The following is an 18,188-nucleotide window of genomic DNA, read 5'->3' on the forward strand; positions in this document are numbered from 1 at the left end:
CCAGGCCCTGGCCTCGGCCTCCTCTCAAGTCTAGTGGTCGATATGCCCCAGACAGTATCTGCAGTGTAGGGCTGCTGTCAGAGCAGATGGACGCACTCCTCCGTTCTGGGGGCTCCGGCTCTTCTGTATGTGTCCCCGAGCTAGCAGTGTCCGTGGGACGGCGTAGGATAAGTCAATCCCCCCCCCCCGGAGGGTCCGGAGCTCTACAGAGATGCGATCGCCATTTTAGACGGCTAGGCACGCCCCCTCCAGAGTAATTTTTTTATGCCAATAATTGCACATACATATCAAATAATGGTTACGTGAATCGCTGTATGTATATATGTAATGATCATGAAAAACACTCTCCATGCAGTGATTATTATTTTGTATGGGAAACTGGTGATATTTAGCTGCTCAGGATTTCACTCAGAAATTAAGTAAAAAGAAAGCCACCCTTTTGCCAGAAATAGCCAACATGTAATGGCTAAGAAATTGCATTACATTATGTAAATTATGCTTATTTTCAATGTTAATTTATTCTACAGGTGCATGGAGAAATGCTATTGAAGAATATGCAGCAGAAGACTGGAATGAAGATGTAAGTTCTAACCAATATCTATCGTATCTTCCCATGCATCAGCTTGTGGTATCTTTCAGTTATAATAAGTCTAATTATAGTACTGTTCCATTTAATATGGTACCATTTTCATTGTGCTTCACTTTGTACATTTGTCTTTAACACTTGTATTTACCATTTCAGAGGTTGGCTGCTCTTTTAGCTCCTCGTAGTCCACTATCATTGCAGTAGTAACGTGGTACTTAGATGGTACAATTTAATAAATAAGTATATAGGTCTGCTGAATATTAAGGTGCATTTGTTTAGGAATGCCTGGGTTTTCATTGAATTGTTCTTATGATGGTGTTCTACGTCAGCCAGGTGCACTAGTTAACTCCTATTTAATGATAGTGCAACTGTGCACATCATTATTTGAAAAGCCATAGATAGCGCATGATTTTTTAAAAATCTAAAAGGGTCATCAATAAAAGGGTTGCTGTGCTAAGATCACTCTTACCAGCTTCTAGGAGCTGTAGAGGTGTTAAATCATTTTTACCAGTGTTTGCAATGTTATAAGTTGTATGTCCATTTGCTACCTATTTTTATTTGTGTATAGTGTTTTCCTACTTGTGATGGAACCAAGTGTGAAAGCCTTGGGTGAACTATGATATGTTGTATATACTTTTTTTAAAGTAGGAAAAATCTGGAGTTCAGCAAGTGGTCATTTTGTGCAAATGGTTTTTTCAAAGAAACGAATAATTGAAATAAAAAACTGATGTAAAAAAATGTAAATTGATACTTGTATAGCGCACTACTCACCCGCAAGGGTCTCAAGGCGCTTGTACGAATACCGCTGTGGATCCCATCCTGGCTTTCCCTGTGAGGTGTCAACTCCTGGGCACCCCCAAGGTGGAGGCTAGGCATCCTTAGCGTTGTGGGGGTCGTTGTGGAGATTAAGCAAGCTATTGCCCAGAGTTGCAGAGTGGGGCTCCATGATTGGAATAGGCACCGAGGCGAGAATTATCAGGTCCGTGGAATTTTTGAGCCCAAGACCCGCCGAGGCGGGGAATTGAACACTGGTCCCGGGCTAGACCTCTGCATTAGGGTCTGCCGCTCTAACCATTGAGCCACACTTCTTATTAAAATAATAATTAAATTAATAATTATTAAAATAAAAATAGGATATGACTTTCATATAATTTCTTTTTGGCGTGATGGCTGATTCACAAACGTAATACACAATTGCACCTGCCACTTATAAGGTAGTAAGGATACATGGGGGTTGTTTTCACAATATCAAGACCATCAACAGAGCTGCAGCTTATGATTTTTCATTGTGTGCCGACCTTGTATCAAGTAATTTGTGTAAAATCTGTTTAATGAACATGAGGTAAAATGAAACCTATGTATTATTCACATGTACTCAAGATAATGAGTTTAGGAATAGTGGAATTTGTAATTACCCAAAGCATCATGTGATTCAGATTTTGCAGTATGTATTCTTCTTGCACACTAGCTTACATTTGGAAACTCCAAACAGAGCGAGAGTATGGGGCAGATTAGAAAGAAAATCTGTAAATGTGGTTGCATGTTGTGCTTAGACTCCTGCCAAAATGACGTATGTACTAATAGGGTGGTTTTCAAAAAAACTGATTTGTAGTAGGTGGCAATACGACATACCTCCTAAATATTAATGAGGTAGGTCACAAATTGCAACCCTCTATCAAGCGCTACCATCATAGAAATGGTGACCTGCAGAGGCCAGCAGACCACCGTGCTTGTGATTGCTTTTACATGAAGCAATCATTTGTTTAAAATGAAGCCTCTTGATTTAAAAAAAATTGCTAAAAAAAAATTAAATTTGTTTGAGGGTCTTTCATAAATGCTGGGAAACTTGGCAGAGAAATGTTCAACGATAAGCTGAAATTTTAACTCCCCTTCATAAACTGGGTGGTCTTAAGGCAATGCCTCAGAGTTGCATATATGCAGTATTTCTATAGTGCAAACCTAGCCAAAAGACAGTGGACATACTTATGATGAATGGGAAGTTGGGTATTGTGCAAATAGTACGAGAAAACCAAGCAGTCTACAATGATTTGCACAATGTTCCCACGAGCAGTATAAGACCCCCAAAATGCCCAAGTTCCAAGGTGAACTGGAGTCCACAAATGTTAGTTGGGGCCAATAAAATTATGCGATTCTGCTTTTCTTTGTACTTAATTATGGATTTGCCTCATTTGGCTTATAATCTATCATCTGAATAATCTGCATATTTTAAAAAAAATATAATTCATTCTAGCTCAAACTGATTAAAAGTTGCTAAACATGTAGCAGCTTCGGCTCACAAGCAGTTGGATGACCCTTGCAAAGGTTAACTGTAAATCTTTTGGTTGCTTTTCTCTGAATTTGTTGGTTAAACTTGCACAAAGGAGGTGAAATATTTGCCCAGACAGCATTACCACGTTTAAAAATGACAAAATAGTGAAGTATTAGTATGAAACAAATTTGCCACAGTATGCTGCATAATTTTCCTTTTCTTGACTTTGTTAGGCAACTGCGCTGCATTATTTTGGGCTCCCCTGAAGTATAATTCCAGTGGCCCTGGTTTTAGTAAGCTGTTCGGTTTGCAAATTAATTTGCTGTTGAGTTTCCTCAAGAGATAGGCCATTCACCGAGAGTTGGACGTGGTCAGTTTGCAAAATAATGCATGTATTGACTTTATATCCAGAATCTCCAGGTGACAGGATGAATTGATGGCTGGTATTTAGTATGGTGCTGCTAAGTGAACATTCTTGTGATCTTCGCGATACCTGTCTGCACTACAGATGGGACTATACTGCCTGTGTCTTCCAGTGACACAGGTTGCTGTGCGTCATGGCCATCTTATTCAAAATTATTGGAAAAGGAGTAATCTGATAGGATTCCATCACTAAAATGATTTCTGGATTCTGATCCATGATCCTTTTCATAGTCACAGTCCGTTTTAGAACCGGCCTCCAAGCTCTCCTCTATTAGTTCACATCAATCAATCATGGCATTTGTATAGCGCGCTACTCACCCGGCAGGGTCTCAAGGCGCTTGGGGGGGGGGGGGGAGGGGAATACGTTACTGCACGAACAGGCAGGTCTTGAGTTGCTTCCTGAAGGAAAGGTGGTCCTGGGTCAGCCGAAGGTGGATGGTGAGGGAGTTCCAAGTCTTGGCTGCCAGGTAGGCCAAGGATCTTCCTCCGGCGGTGGCTCTGCGGATGCGTGGGACGGCGGCGAGGGCGAGGCTGGTCGATCGCAGCTGGCGGGTGGGCGTGTAGAAGGTCAGGCGGTCGTTGAGGTACTTGGGGCCCAGGTCATGGAGAGCATTGTGTGGGTGGGTGAGGAGCCTGAACGTGATCCTCTTGCTGACGGGAAGCCAGTGCAGGTCTCTCAGGTGGCCGGAGATGTGGCCGTGTCGGGGGATGTCCAGGACGAGTCGTGCGGAGGCGTTCTGGATGCGTTGGAGTCTTTCCTGCAGTTTGGCTGTGGTTCCGGCGTAGAGGGTGTTCCCATAGTCCAGTCGGCTGGTGACGAGTGCCTGGGTGACCGTCTTCCTGGACTCGGTGGTGATCCAGCGGAAGATCTTATGGAGCAGGCGCAGGGTGCTGAAAACCGATGAGGAGACGGCGTTGACTTGTCTGGTCATCAAGAGGGAGGAGTCCAGGATGAAGCCCAGGTTGCGTGCGTGGTCCGTTGGCTTGGGACTGGAGCCCAGGGCAGGGGGCCACCAGGAGTCGTCCCAGGCGGAGGGCGATGATCCCAGGATGAGGACTTCCGTCTTGTCCGAGTTCAGTTTCAGGCGGCTGTTCTTCATCCATTCGGCGACGTCTTTCATCCCTTCGTGTAGGCTGGTTCTGGCGGTGGCGGGGTCGTTGGTGAGGGAGAGGATCAGCTGCGTGTCGTCGGCGTAGGAGATGATGTTGAGGTTGTGTTGGCGTGCGATGGCTGCGAGAGGGTTCATGTAGACGTTGAAGAGGGTTGGGCTGAGTGATCCTTGTGGTACGCCGCAAATGAGTTCGGTGGCCTCTGATCTGAACGGGGGGAGGCGGACTCTCTGGGTTCTTCCGGCGAGGAACGAGATGATCCACTCCAGTGCCTTCTCTTGGATTCCTATGTTGCTGAGGCGCTGTACTAGGGTGCGGTGTCAGACAGTGTCGAACGCTGCAGAGAGGTCCAGGAGGATGAGGGCTGCTGTTTCCCCGTTGTCGAGCAGGGATTTGATGTCATCGGTGGCTGCGATCAGGGCGGTCTCGGTGCTGTGGTTGGCTCGGAAACCGGAGTGCGAGGGGTCGAGGGATCCATTCGTCTTGAGGAAGGCGGCGAGCTGTCTGTTGATGGTTTTCTCGATGACTTTGGCAGGAAAAGGGAGGCGCGAGATGGGGCGGAAGTTCTTGAGGTCGGTGGGGTCCGCTGTTGGTTTCTTCAGGAGGGCGCTGAGCTCGGCGTGCTTCCAGCTCTCCGGGAAGGTGGCGGTGTGGAAGGAGGTGTTGATGTCCCGTAGATGGGGTGCGATGATGGAGTCGGCCTTGTTGAAGACGTGGTGGGGGCAAGGGTCGGTAGGTGATCCGGAGTGGATGATGTTCATCGTGCGGGTGGTGTCTTAGAGTCTGACCGGGGTCCAGTTGCAGTGGGTGGTGGTGGGGGGCGTTGGTTCGATGGTTGGGTGCGTGGTTGGTGCGCCGAAGCTGTTGTGTATGTCGATGATCTTGCGGTGGAAGAACGACGCGAGTGAGTCGCAGAGGTCTTGCGAAGGAGTGATGTCGTTGTTTCTGGCGCTGGGGTTGGAGAGCTCTTTGACGATGCTGAAGAGTTCCTTGCTGTCGTGGGTGTTGTTGTCCAGTCGTTCTTTGAATGCGGTCTTCTTGGTGGTGCGGATCAGCTGGTGGTGCGGATCAGCTGGTGGTGCTTGCGGGTGGTGCTTGCGGGTGGCGTGCTTGAGGGCGGTCATGTTGTCTGTGGTCTGGTCGTGGCGCCAGGCTTTCTCGAGTGTGCGACAATTCTTCTTGGAGTCCTTGAGTTCGTCGGTGAACCAGGGTTTTTGCTGCTGGGTCTGTTGGGAGGGTTCTTTAGTGGTGCGAGGTCGTCGGCGCAGGCGGTCAGCCACTGTGTGAGGTTGCTGGCTGCTTCGTTGGGGTCCGATGCGCTGGCGGGCGGGTTCTGGCTGAGGGAGGTGGTGAGCTGCTCGGTGGTGATCTTGCTCCAGCTCCGGCGAGGCGCCTGTTGTGGGTGGTGGAGGGTCGTGTTTCTCTTGAAGCTGAAGTGGACGCAGCTGTGATCGGTCCAGTGAAGTCCAGTGGAGTGGCTGAAGGAGATGTGCTTGCTGGCAGAGAAGACTGGGTCAAGCGTGTGGCCGGCGTAGTGAGTGGGGGTGTTCACCAGTTGCTTGAGTCCGAGGTTGGTGAGGTTGTCCAGCAGGGTGGTGGTGTTTCTGTCGTTGTTTTTCTCCAGGTGGAAGTTGAGGTCACCTAGGAGGATGTAGTCCGTGGAGGAGAGGGCGTGCGGGCTGATGAAGTCTGCGATGTCTTCGCTGAATTGTGTGCGTGGTCCCGGGGGTCGGTAGATGAGGTGCCTCTTGGGGTCGGTGTGTATCTGGAAGTGGAGGTGTTCGGCGGCGGTGAGGGTGTCGTTGCAGTAGGTCGAGATGCGGACGGTGTTCCTGTGTACGATGGCGATACCTCCTCCGGTCTGGTTGACGCGGTCTCTCCGGATGATCTTGTATCCGTCCGGGATGGCTATGGCGATGTCGGGCGCTGAGGAGGCGTTCATCCATGTTTCTGTGAGGAAGGCGACGTCTGGTGCTGTTGTGTCGAGCAGGTTCCATAGTTCGACTGTATGTTTGTGGACGGAGCGGGTGTTGAGCAGGATGCACTTGAGGTGGTTGTTGCTGGTGCTTGGCTTGTCGGGTGCGGTGCCGGTCCGGAGGCAGGTGAACTTGCAGGCATGGCAAGTGAAGGGTCCGTGGGTGCGTTTCGGGGTGGCTCGGTAGCAGGTGGTGTTCTGTCCGGTGTTGAGTGCGATGAGGGTGGCAGAGTCGTAGGTCTGTCGTGAGGTCTGGCGTAGTCGGGGGCCAGGGGTTCGGGCGCTGGGCGCGTGCCAGGCACGCGCCCGCTGCGTGTACGTGCGGACTCTGCCATAAATGGAGATTGGGGGGTGGAGCGAGGGAGGAGCAGCTAGGAGGCGGGAGCGGGGTGGCGAGTGGGGAGGGGAGCCGTGAACAGAAGGCAACGGGGGTGAGGCCGCGGGGGAGCAGCGGCAGGGAGCGGGGTGGAACAGCGGGAGAAAACGGCGGTAGAAGCACAAAAAGAATCAGGGGCACAACAGTGGAAGCAACGAAAACGAAATCAGGGGCACAACAGTGGACGCGAAATACAAATACTGGCTCAACAGTGAAGCAAATACAATTACTGGCAGCGGAGACCGGGCACACTCAGGATGGGCCACGCGGCGGGTGGAGCGACCGGCTCTGAGATCAGGTCGGTCACAGCTCCCTGCCTCGCGGACACCACCCTAAGTATCCAGTGGGAGGGAGGAGCAGCTGGGAGGCGTGAGCGGGGTGGCGAGTGGGGAGGGGAACGGTGAACAGAAGGAAACGGGGGTGGGGCCGCGGGGGAGCAGCGGCAGGGAGCGGGGTGGAACAGCGGGAGAAAACGGCGGTAGAAGCACAAAAAGAATCAGGGGCACAACAGTGGAAGCAACGAAAACGAAATCAGGGGCACAACAGTGGACGCAAATACAAATACAAATACTGGCACAACAGTGAAGCAAATACAATTACTGGCAGCGGAGACCGGGCACACTCAGGATGGGCCACGCGGCGGGTGGAGCGACCGGCTCTGACGAGGTCAGGTCGGTCATATACGGGCATATACAGCAACCAATCATCCGAGAAGCCATATCAGTTTCCTATCCTAAATAATTCTCAAATACTGTGTGTGAATTAGTATGCAGGCGTACTCGTGGAAGTGGTTATGCGCAGAGAATGTGTGTGAAATGAGAAGAAAGTGAAATTACAATGCTGTGCAAGTGACGGTGGGGTGCAAAAGATTTTAAAAAAACACTAAGCAATCTGTGAATTTAAGGTCTTCTCTCAGTGGTTTACTGAGACAGCGCCACAAAATAAAAAAATTATTTTCAAGTGAGGATAAAGAAAAAGAAACATTCACCTTGCAAGATAAAAATCAAGACAAACTGAAATCCAATTACACTAACCATATTGAAGCTATAAAAGCTTTCCAAAACCACATTACAATTCATAAGTAAAAATTCCCATGACAGAGGATTTGATGCACACCGTTTGCCAAGGGCAGTAGCGTCTGGCTATTGGGCGCTGAGAAGCAAAATCCAGGAGTGCAGCTGGTATTTTCTCTTCCTTGATCAGGGAATTCTAGGGTCCGATCAGCCACTACGGAAGGGAAAATGGCTACCGCTAATTTGAATTTGGCTTCTTTACTCCTGTTGACCTTTACTAGGTGAGGGGCCCCTACCGGATCTCCGCCCCTACCGGATTTCCGCCCCTACCGGATTTCCGCCCCTACCGGATTTCCGCCCCTACCGGATCTCCGCCCCTACCGGATCTCCGCCCCTACCGGATCTCCCCCCTTACCGGATCTCCCCCCTACCGGATCTCCCCCCTACCGGATCTCCCCCCCTACCGGATCTCCCCCCCTACCGGATCTCCCCCCCTACCGGATCTCCCCCCCTACCGGATCTCCCCCCCTACCGGATCTCCCCCCTACCGGATCTCCCCCCTACCGGATCTCCCCCCCTACCGGATCTCCCCCCCTACCAGATCTCCCCCCCTACCAGATCTCCCCCCCTACCAGATCTCCCCCCCTACCAGATCTCCCCCCCTACCAGATCTCTGCCCCTACCAGATCTCTGCCCCTACCAGATCTCTGCCCCTACCAGATCTCTGCCCCTACCAGATCTCTGCCCCTACCAGATCTCTGCCCCTACCAGATCTCTGCCCCTACCAGATCTCTGCCCCTACCAGATCTCTGCCCCTACCAGATCTCTGCCCCTAAACCAGATCTCTGCCCCTAAACCAGATCTCTGCCCCTAAACCAGATCTCTGCCCCTAAACCAGATCTCTGCCCCTAAACCAGATCTCTGCCCCTAAACCAGATCTCTGCCCCTAAACCAGATCTCTGCCCCTAAACCAGATCTCTGCCCCTAAACCAGATCTCTGCCCCTAAACCAGATCTCTGCCCCTAAACCAGATCTCTGCCCCTAAACCAGATCTCTGCCCCTAAACCAGATCTCTGCCCCTACCAGATCTCTGCCCCTACCAGATCTCTGCCCCTACCAGATCTCTGCCCCTACCAGATCTCTGCCCCTACCAGATCTCTGCCCCTACCAGATCTCTGCCCCTACCAGATCTCTGCCCCTACCAGATCTCTGCCCCTACCAGATCTCTGCCCCTACCAGATCTCTGCCCCTACCAGATCTCTGCCCCTACCAGATCTCTGCCCCTACCAGATCTCTGCCCCTACCAGATCTCTGCCCCTACCAGATCTCTGCCCCTACCAGATCTCTGCCCCTACCAGATCTCTGCCCCTACCAGATCTCTGCCCCTACCAGATCTCTGCCCCTACCAGATCTCTGCCCCTACCAGATCTCTGCCCCTACCAGATCTCCACCCCTACCAGATCTCCGCCCCCAAATAAAGAAAGACAAAACAACTTCCCTGTTTGGTAGTGGATTTCTGACTTGCAGTTTGTCTCAAAGGATGACTTTTAAGAAGGGCACCATTGGAAAGGGAAGGTCTTCCATTTGCAAATGTTACCTCTTTATTTGTGTGTGTAAGCCCTGGGTGCATAACAACTTTTTACTTTTCAAATGGAAGCCATTTTTTCCATTTTGTGGGAAAGGAGGGTGGTGCTTTGGACTCAAGTCCCTCTTGATTCCTTCTCCCCCAGTGAGTACTTAAATGGAGGGAAGCCTCCATGGCAAACAGCATTTTCCTCAGCCAATCCCAGAAGGAAAGGTTCACCTGCTCCTGGCTGGGGTGATAATGCAGAAAACGTTAACATCTCACCTGTGCACTAAGACAGGTAAGGGATGTGTCAAACATGCTGAGTAAAATGTACAAGGGCGACAGGCATACCCTCTCTATAATCTGCCTGCATCCAGACCATGATGCCAGACAGTGAAATTTGTTTACATTTGCCTAAAGACTCTAAAATATAGTCAGGTGATTGACATTGGACTTGCTGTCGGAACAGGGCAGTTCTGATAGATACTATTAACATAAATTCCTCATCTTGGAATACTCCTCAGTTCCAAGACTGGATCTAGAAATTATTTACAGACATGCACCCACTTGCCGCATGGTGGCGCTGTGCTGTTTTTGCAATGGTTACATACTGCGCGGGAAGTGAGGGAGTCAAGCTGCATACAAGCTCTGCCTCTGTGGATGGGCTACAGTTCCTTTCTCTGTGTCTGCTGATAATTATTTAAAGCTGTGTTTCACATTTGTTAGTGTTCTGACAAAACTGTTCAACTAGTCTGATGGGGAATGATGTCCCCTCCAAAATGACAGGTTTTAAACCATGCTGCGACTGCTGGAAGCATATGGTCACAACCTACACAAAGTGTCTTTGGTATCCAAGCTCTGGCCACAGCTCTTAAGATAAGTGCACCTAAGTGCAATCCAAGGCTGTGAAGCAAAGCTGTATGTCACTGGACACGAGGTTACTGCAGACTCTCCCAAGGCCAGTCTTGGAAACACTGAACTTGACCCTCAAAGAAGTCCCCATAAGTGCAAGTTCAGCCATAAACACAAACAAGATTTGTCTTTATTCAAAGAGAAGGTGCCAGGGCATCGCGATGTTGGTCACAACCCTTTGATGTAGTCTGCCAAGGAACAGATTCCTTAAGTGGTCTGGACATGCCCTGAATTTATCAAGCTGTTGACTCGCACAGCAAATCGAGACATTCAGGGAGGCAATTCTGCAAATGTTCAATATGCTTCCAGCTCACAGGGGCTCACATTCTAGTTGCTGCCAGCGGGTCCCTCCCCAGTGCGGTCTGTCCCCCTGGACCTATTACCAGGGCAAAACCATCTCTGATACAAACTTCTACCCGAGGTACATGGTGGTCTTGTCTACACCAGTGCTGGAAGAAGATTGTGCTGACACCACTGTTGGACCCTGTACCAAGTTTAGTTTGAGCCTGACCGATGTCATGCTACACAATTACTTCAGCCCAACTGGTTGTCATGTAGCCTGACTCGAACCCAGTGTTTCTCCCATGTTGAACCTATCAGCAGAGACTCTGTTATCTCTTTGGTTTTGACTCATCCTGTGCCGGAGCAGGGGGCACCCCAAGATGTTGATGACCATTATAAAGATGTCTTACACAATAATTTATAGAATGCCAATGGTCTTGACACCTTGCCTGGGCCACTGACGAAAAAATGTGCCTCTTTTGCTGTGGTGGTCCTGAAGGCAGCTGAGGCACTAGATTCTGAACACTTGCTTGCCTTTAACCATTCTCTCACTGACACTTTGTCTATGTGGTTGGAGCCTTGTTTTTGTCTGTGAATAGGAAGGTGACCAAATGTCACGACCCGTGCCTGGTGACTGCGAGTTCTCCAGCATTGGTTCTTTCATAGATTCACATGCTTGAAACTTTCTGCCTGGTAACATTTCCAACAGCAGCACATAAATAAGCATTTCTTGACATTGACGCTCAATGCAGACTCATCCAACCTATCCTAGTTATGATCCAAACGTCAGCCAATCAAAACCCACCACTCCCAACTGTGCATGTTCCTTGTGAAGAACTCTGACAGGTCTGTAAAGAGAGAAGAATTTGAAGTGATGGCAGAGGCGGCGCTTACAAAGCCTTTATTTAAGATCTACAGATAATGTGGTAAAAAGAATTTATGTGGAGGACCCACATACAAAATGTTTGCACCTCTTGCACCCTGAGCCACAACCCAGTAGAGTGTAGTATTTGCCAGGCTTTTTTTTGTTGTTGCAAAAACTGACATTTCATGAGGCGACTGGCACTGGCTATTTTAGAAAAATAAATGGAAAAAGGTAAAATAACATAGAAGCAGGAGAAAGATCCCCATGACTGTTTTAGATCAGATATCAAACTCTTAACAGCACCAAGGTGACAAATGAAAGAAACACTAGGTAAAAGATGAGCCTGTAGAGTAAATGCATAGAAAAAAAGTTAATGTAGACACATTATCAGATGCCAAAGCAGCATTGAAGAAAGGTGATTTGAGTAAGTTGGCTAGTCCTAAGCCGTCGATGATGGGTAAAGAGTCGCCGACAATAACACACACATCATCAAATGATAAAGAGAAAATAATGGAGGTTCACCTTACACGTTGACGGATGAGAGTTCGCTGACTGCAGAGACGTCGTGGACGAGTGGGAAGGCGAACATCAGAAAAGCATAGTCAACAAAGGAGGTAACGTCAACGAAGGATATACCATCACCAATGGGAATACCATCGACCAGAATATTGCCGTCGATAGGAAATTTGTCGACAAAATAATGCCTTTGACGAGTGGAAAAAAGATGATTGAAGAAAAACCAACAACCACTAATTAAAAAAAATCTGCTAAAATAATTGTGTTTAGGAAGTGGAGCCAGTATTGGCGACAATACAGGTGTCACCTAGTACCTTTCAAACCACCACAGAAATTATTGCTGGACACTACACATGGGGGCCAAGAATCATTACTATTTCATCAGGGAAGCACAGTACATTATCTGAACCAGAAAGAAGCATTTTTTAGTGATGAAAGTGCTGACAACGAAGAAAGTGCAGCTCATCCAAAGGATCTAAATATACAGTAAATTGAGGATCAAGAGGTTGATTTGGAATACATGAATCATTTACAGGCCAAGAATAAAATACAAAGGTGTATTTATTGGAAAAATTGGTACAAGTATCAATGCAAATGTTAACCTCATTGCCAGACATGATTGCAGATATCTATAAGAGACTTCCACCTATGCCAGCACAGAATGAGCAGTGGAAGAGGAGGACCCTCTCTGTCGCCGATTCTGCAGCCAGAACAGCAGACACAAGGAGGACAGGAAAAACAGCCATTCTGTATATTCAGTATATGAACCCTGTGGAAGTGACAACAGACGAGGAAGTGCAACATGGTGGTGTAGGATCACCATTTAGTATCGAAGACAATGATGGCAGTAATGCAGATAATAATGGAGAAAGTACACAGTCTGCCTGGAACCCCAAACAATTATTCAGAATGGAATATACTTATTGTGCTGAAGGATGCAGGTCCAGAACCTGCATTATGTAGTTCGCTACCAGGTCACATTGGGAGATTTAATTCACTGATAGAGAAGGCATCAGACAGTTTCAGCCGGTCAGTCTCTGTTTTCTATGTGATTTTAAGGAAAAAATGCACAGAGGCACAAGATCAGTTACTGTCTTGGAAAATATTGGAAAGACATATGTAAAGTCTAGAGAAGAGATGCAAGGCTATAGACAAGGCCGCAGTATGTATTTTGAACCCGGTACGTAGTATTGGACAGCGCCAACATACGAGGAAGGTAGAAAATTGGATTCAATGGGGAAAAGAGTAAATGTGTTGGCTACGGATGTGCAAATCCATCAGCAATCATAGCACGATATTACAGAAAGATGGCGAGCAAGCATCATGTTCTTTAATAGATGCGACCAGGGATGCTTTAACTAGCACATTTAGGCATGTTGAAAATGCTACAGTCATGCAGGATGTGACTGGTTGGGGAGGACATCTATTAAACTGGAGGTTCAGGCATGACTAATGGATAGGCCATTTGATGGCAGTAATGTTTTTCTGAGTAAGGTAGAGGAAGCCATTGAGGCAATTAAAGCTGAGACAGAAATGCACGTTCTCTGGTTTGTTGCAAGTTCGACAGCTGTACTAAGTAACTGCCGTTTTTTCGACAAGGACTTTTTTTTCGATCATATAGGCAAAATACAACATATGGATAATACAACTGGCATGGACCACGGTCAAGAGAGCTGAGGCAGAGAGTGTAAGGTTCGAGACCAGGTCCAGGCAGAGACAGGAAAGGTAATCCGCCCGAAAGGTTTGAGGGCAAAAAAAGGTAATGACTTTAAAAAAAAAAAAAACGCCTGTCTGGGAGGATGTAGTTTTACTTAAAAAATGGGCATCAGATAAATACAGATGAATGGGTGTTGGATATTCTAAGAAAAGGGCATGAAAGAGTCCAATTAATGAAGAAAAAAGCTATTAAAAGGGTGCTGACAAAATAAGTGTACAAGAAGATTATTTCTCATATTAAAGAAATCTGGAGAGTGACGTCCAATACTGGATTTGAGAGATCTAAACCAGTATTGAAAGACAAATGTTAGTCATGGCCACGTTACAGGCAATACTTCTATTTATAAAGACATTTTATTTTCTGAGCTCGTAGACTTGGAGGATGCATATTTCAGTATACCGATTCACAGAAAATATCTCCGTTTTCTGGTGGCATGACAGCCTATAAATTCAAATCCCATCCTTTTGATCTGAGACCAGCTTCTCGAAAATTTACAAAATGCATGACTCCAGTCGCAGTGTTTAAAAGGAGGAGGGGTTGGTGTATCCATACCTGGACGATTGGCTTGTAAAAGCAAGTACATTGAGAAGGAGCAGAGATAACAAAGATTTCGCAGAAAGTACTTATGCATTTGGGCCTTGCACTAAATGCGAAGAGTTGAAAGTGGAACCAAGTCAGAATTTGGTGCGTGTAGGAGCAAGATTGAGAAATACGAAGGGGATGGTATTTACCTTCACAGGACAGAGGCTGAAAGCTGATGCAGCAGGTGAGAAACCTGATGGGGGAAAGAAAGGGTGAGAAAATCCGATGAAGGTAGTGTTTGGGACCGTGTCTTCATGTATACTTTTGATACCTCAATGTTCTTTTCCGATGAGAGTAATTCAGGAGGAGTTTAACAGGCAATTTCAACAGAATTATGGAGACTGGGATGATAGATTTCCAAATAACTCAAATTATGAAAGAAGCTGTTCTCTGGTGGATGCAGAACAAAAATATTTTCGAATGACAGTCTACAGATGCAAAATCTGCAGAAATACCGACTACAGATACTTCCATTATAGGTTGGGGAGCACATCTAGACAACACGATTTTTCATTGTGTGCGGTTCGAGGAGGAATAGGTTACACATAAATGTATTGGAGCTGAGAGTTGGGTAGCCCGCGTTAAGTCTCAGCATCTAGCAAAGAATGACAATTATTTATGAGAACAGATAATATGACCAGAATGCACTACATACAGAAACGCGGAGGCACAAGGTCATTGGTTCTTTCAAGAGAAGCACAGAAAATATGAAGATGGGCCATTCCTAACGAAGTATCTTTGATGGTGTAGCAGGTTCCAGTATTGGAAAGTGAACAGGCAGATCTTTTGCGCAGACAGCGCGTGGATACTCTCGAATTGGAAATAAACTCAAAGCAATTAGATAAAATATTTCAAAGGTGGGTAAAGCCCGAGTGAGTGATGTTTGCCACGAACCAGAACCGCAAATGCAGGCGGCTTGCAGGCAAATGGATTTCCCAGGTACATAAGGGCAATGTATTTTCAATAGATTAGAATGAGAAGTTTGTTTATGCGCTTCCTCCAATACTATTGATTGCAAGGGTATTGTTCAATATGAGGAGAGAAAGTTGCAGGGCAATTGGTGTGCAGACCTATTTGAGTGGTTTGGGCAAGCCAGTGGCGTTCAAACTGGATGAAACAAGTAAAGTTGTTTCATTATAGTCTGAAGTCGCTATTGTTATATTCCTGGGATAGGCCCATGTAGCGAAGCAGTTTATTTCTGAAATTGTCCTAGTTATCAGCAGTGACCTTTTGCACATATTTGTGTGCGCGACAATGTTGTCTTAGTTTGCTGAAAGTAAACTTGTTTACATAGCTAGCTTCGCACAACATAATCACAGTGCCCTGAACATAATCTCTTCCTCCACTATGTACAAATGTAATCTTTCTTCAACCATGGGGCAACATGGCTGTCTACATATCCATAACATCACTAATCTATATGCACATCGCAAAGCTGCTTTCTATTATAAAAGATGAGCACACTGATAAATTAGTAGAGGAGGCACTTCAGCTGACGCAGAGGGTCCCTGTATGCTGAGACTTCACCCCGCAGTGGTCTAATATCTCGTGAGGGGTGTCCAGTTTGTGAGCAAGACTGGGGTCCTACATTCTGTCCCATTAATTAATGGGGTTAGATAGTCCCTTGGGGTAATTCTTGGCTTTACACCTGCACACACTCTAGGTACACTTAGAGTAGGATTTGCATAGTTGGAGTATGATTGATTACTGCCTTATTTTATATGTCTGCATTTATACACTGTTTTATCTGCATGGTAGAACTATATCTGATATTTACGCGTTTTGTGGTCGTAATCACTTTTATCTGCTTCTGTCTATTAATCATTGCAGCACATGTATTTTATACAAGGATAACGGTTCAATAAATATATTATTCATTCATTCATTAATTCAAAGGTTCAATAAATATATTGAAAAACATCCCACTGTGTATTATCTGTATACCTCTCCGAGAATAAGTGAGGACCCGTGATTGAGCGAAAGGTTCAGTACTGTTACCACGATCCCTGAGGGGTCAGATTTATCATGTTCAGTGGTTGCTAGAAACCATTCGCGCCCTGGTAAGGTTAGAGGGGTTACGGTGGCACTGTGTGCTAGCTGGTCTCTAGGCCAATATTTGCCTGTGGGGTGTCTGGACTCGGTCTGGACACCAAGCCATTAGTTTATGTTCTACAAATGCGCAGATTTTCCGGATTAGTAGGAGCTACACAATAGGCGCCACCAACTTTGGTTGGGTATTTATTTAACAGCCAACTGAGTAGTTCAGTCATGCTTTCTCAGAGACCCCTATTCACATTTTTAACCTAATGTGTCTGCAGTGGGAGGGAAATATATCTGTATCAGCTGAGAAGGTGTACCCAATGTATTGGCTGTAAGTTATTCAAGCTTGGAGGGTTAAGTGTCCCGCATTGTGCATACCATATCTCTATAATTATTTTTAAATACCTCTTCTTTGACAATGACTGAACATGCTAAGGACATTGAAGAGCAAATAGTTGCTCTAAATATTACAGAAAATTGCAGCCAGACAGTCACTATGAAATTACTACATAATGGCCTCCCAGCTATGGGTGGAGATGTTACCTTCGTGGTTATTGCACATAAAGCATTCAGAACAGATGTATTCCACTCTTGGGTTAAATTCACGCTTGCAGATGCACGCACACAGTTGTTTCACACTTACATTGAAGATGAACCTCCTGAAGAATATTTTTTATACGTTGATGTATAAAACCATTAACTTCCCAAGAGTATATGAATTGGTTTAAAGGCACCTTACCCCCATACCGTAGAAAATGTGAGACTCAGCCGGCTCAGTAGAGAAGGAGCGACCTGGCTGGTCTTCGCTTCTTATACACCGCATCCAGACATTGCTACTTTACCAGCAGCAGGTATGCGTATACTTTATAGAGATTTAGTAAAAATTTACAGGAATCTTACACAATATATAATGAGAACACTAACGGTTCAACCTGCGAGGGTTGCACAACCTCAATTGGCTACTTGCAGCTATCAGTCAATTTTTCCCATAACAGCTGAATGCCGTTATGGGAAAAATTCCCACCAGTCGGGAGCAAACTCCATTCTGGGTAGCGCAGAAAACTGCTCGCTTGAAGCAATTTTTTCCAATACAGGCCCGCAGGAAAATTACTGAATATTAATAATTTGCTTTCCCGATAGAAGACTGTGCTACTTGGGGTACAATCTTCGCTGCCGTTTATACCAGAAATCATGGTACCCCCTTCAATAGCAGTCATACCGGATGTACTAAAACAAATACAGAATGAGTACGGGCAGAGCATGCCCTGGATCTGTGGATGAAGCTAATAGGCAACATTGTCCAAGTTTCTGCAATTATGTTAAGACACATAAGAGGAGGCAGCAGCGGTGGCTATATGCTAACACCTAAGGGAATTGACCCCTGCATAGCAGTAGCGAGGATTGCCTAAGATTATCGAGGACACATGCTTCACTAGGTAGAGATAATCTGGGAGTCAGACCTGAGAAACCAATAGTTAAGGGCAATCCTGAAAAGGATAACTCTAAGCAAACACCCCATTCTTCCAAGAAGAAATGAGATAACAAACAAAAAAATAAACAAAATAAAACAGTCGACAGAATGGGTCTCCTCAGCAGGAACACACCGAGAGTAAATGCAATTTAATAAACAGTGACAGTATTAGGAAGCCTGACTGGTATCAGGATACTGATGCACGTTCCTCTCTTTCCTTTCAGGAGTCATCTGATAAACGTTTGGAGAGAGACAGGCGGTCAGAGCACAGATAGGAAGAGCGAGTCAAGCCGAAAATTGCACTTTGGGATAAATCATCAAACAGGAAGACAAACAAAAGAGGGCTAAACCTCAATTTAAAAAGAAGGTAGCTGGGATTAAAATTAGAAATGTTCAGGCTACTGAGTACTCTGCTTCTGAATGGGGAATGGTCAGCAATGATGCTGGACAGCGCAGCAGAAGTCACAATAGCTTGCCAGAACCT

General features: G+C 46.5%; 1 protein-coding gene across 5 annotated transcripts in view; it reads left to right on the forward strand.

Moving 5' to 3' along the window:
- Positions 1-18,188, forward strand: part of UBAP2 (ubiquitin associated protein 2) — a 1,803,012-nt gene that overhangs the window by 531,096 nt on the left and 1,253,728 nt on the right. For all 5 annotated transcript variants that reach the window (XM_078674719.1, XM_078674718.1, XM_078674717.1 and 2 more), the window contains exon 9: positions 528-580. In XM_078674719.1, coding sequence (XP_078530845.1) covers positions 528-580 — 53 coding nt within the window. The remainder of the gene's footprint in view (positions 1-527; positions 581-18,188) is intronic.

This window comes from Lissotriton helveticus, chromosome 2_1 (assembly GCF_964261635.1).
Source record: "Lissotriton helveticus chromosome 2_1, aLisHel1.1, whole genome shotgun sequence".
NCBI lineage: Eukaryota > Metazoa > Chordata > Amphibia > Caudata > Salamandridae > Lissotriton > Lissotriton helveticus.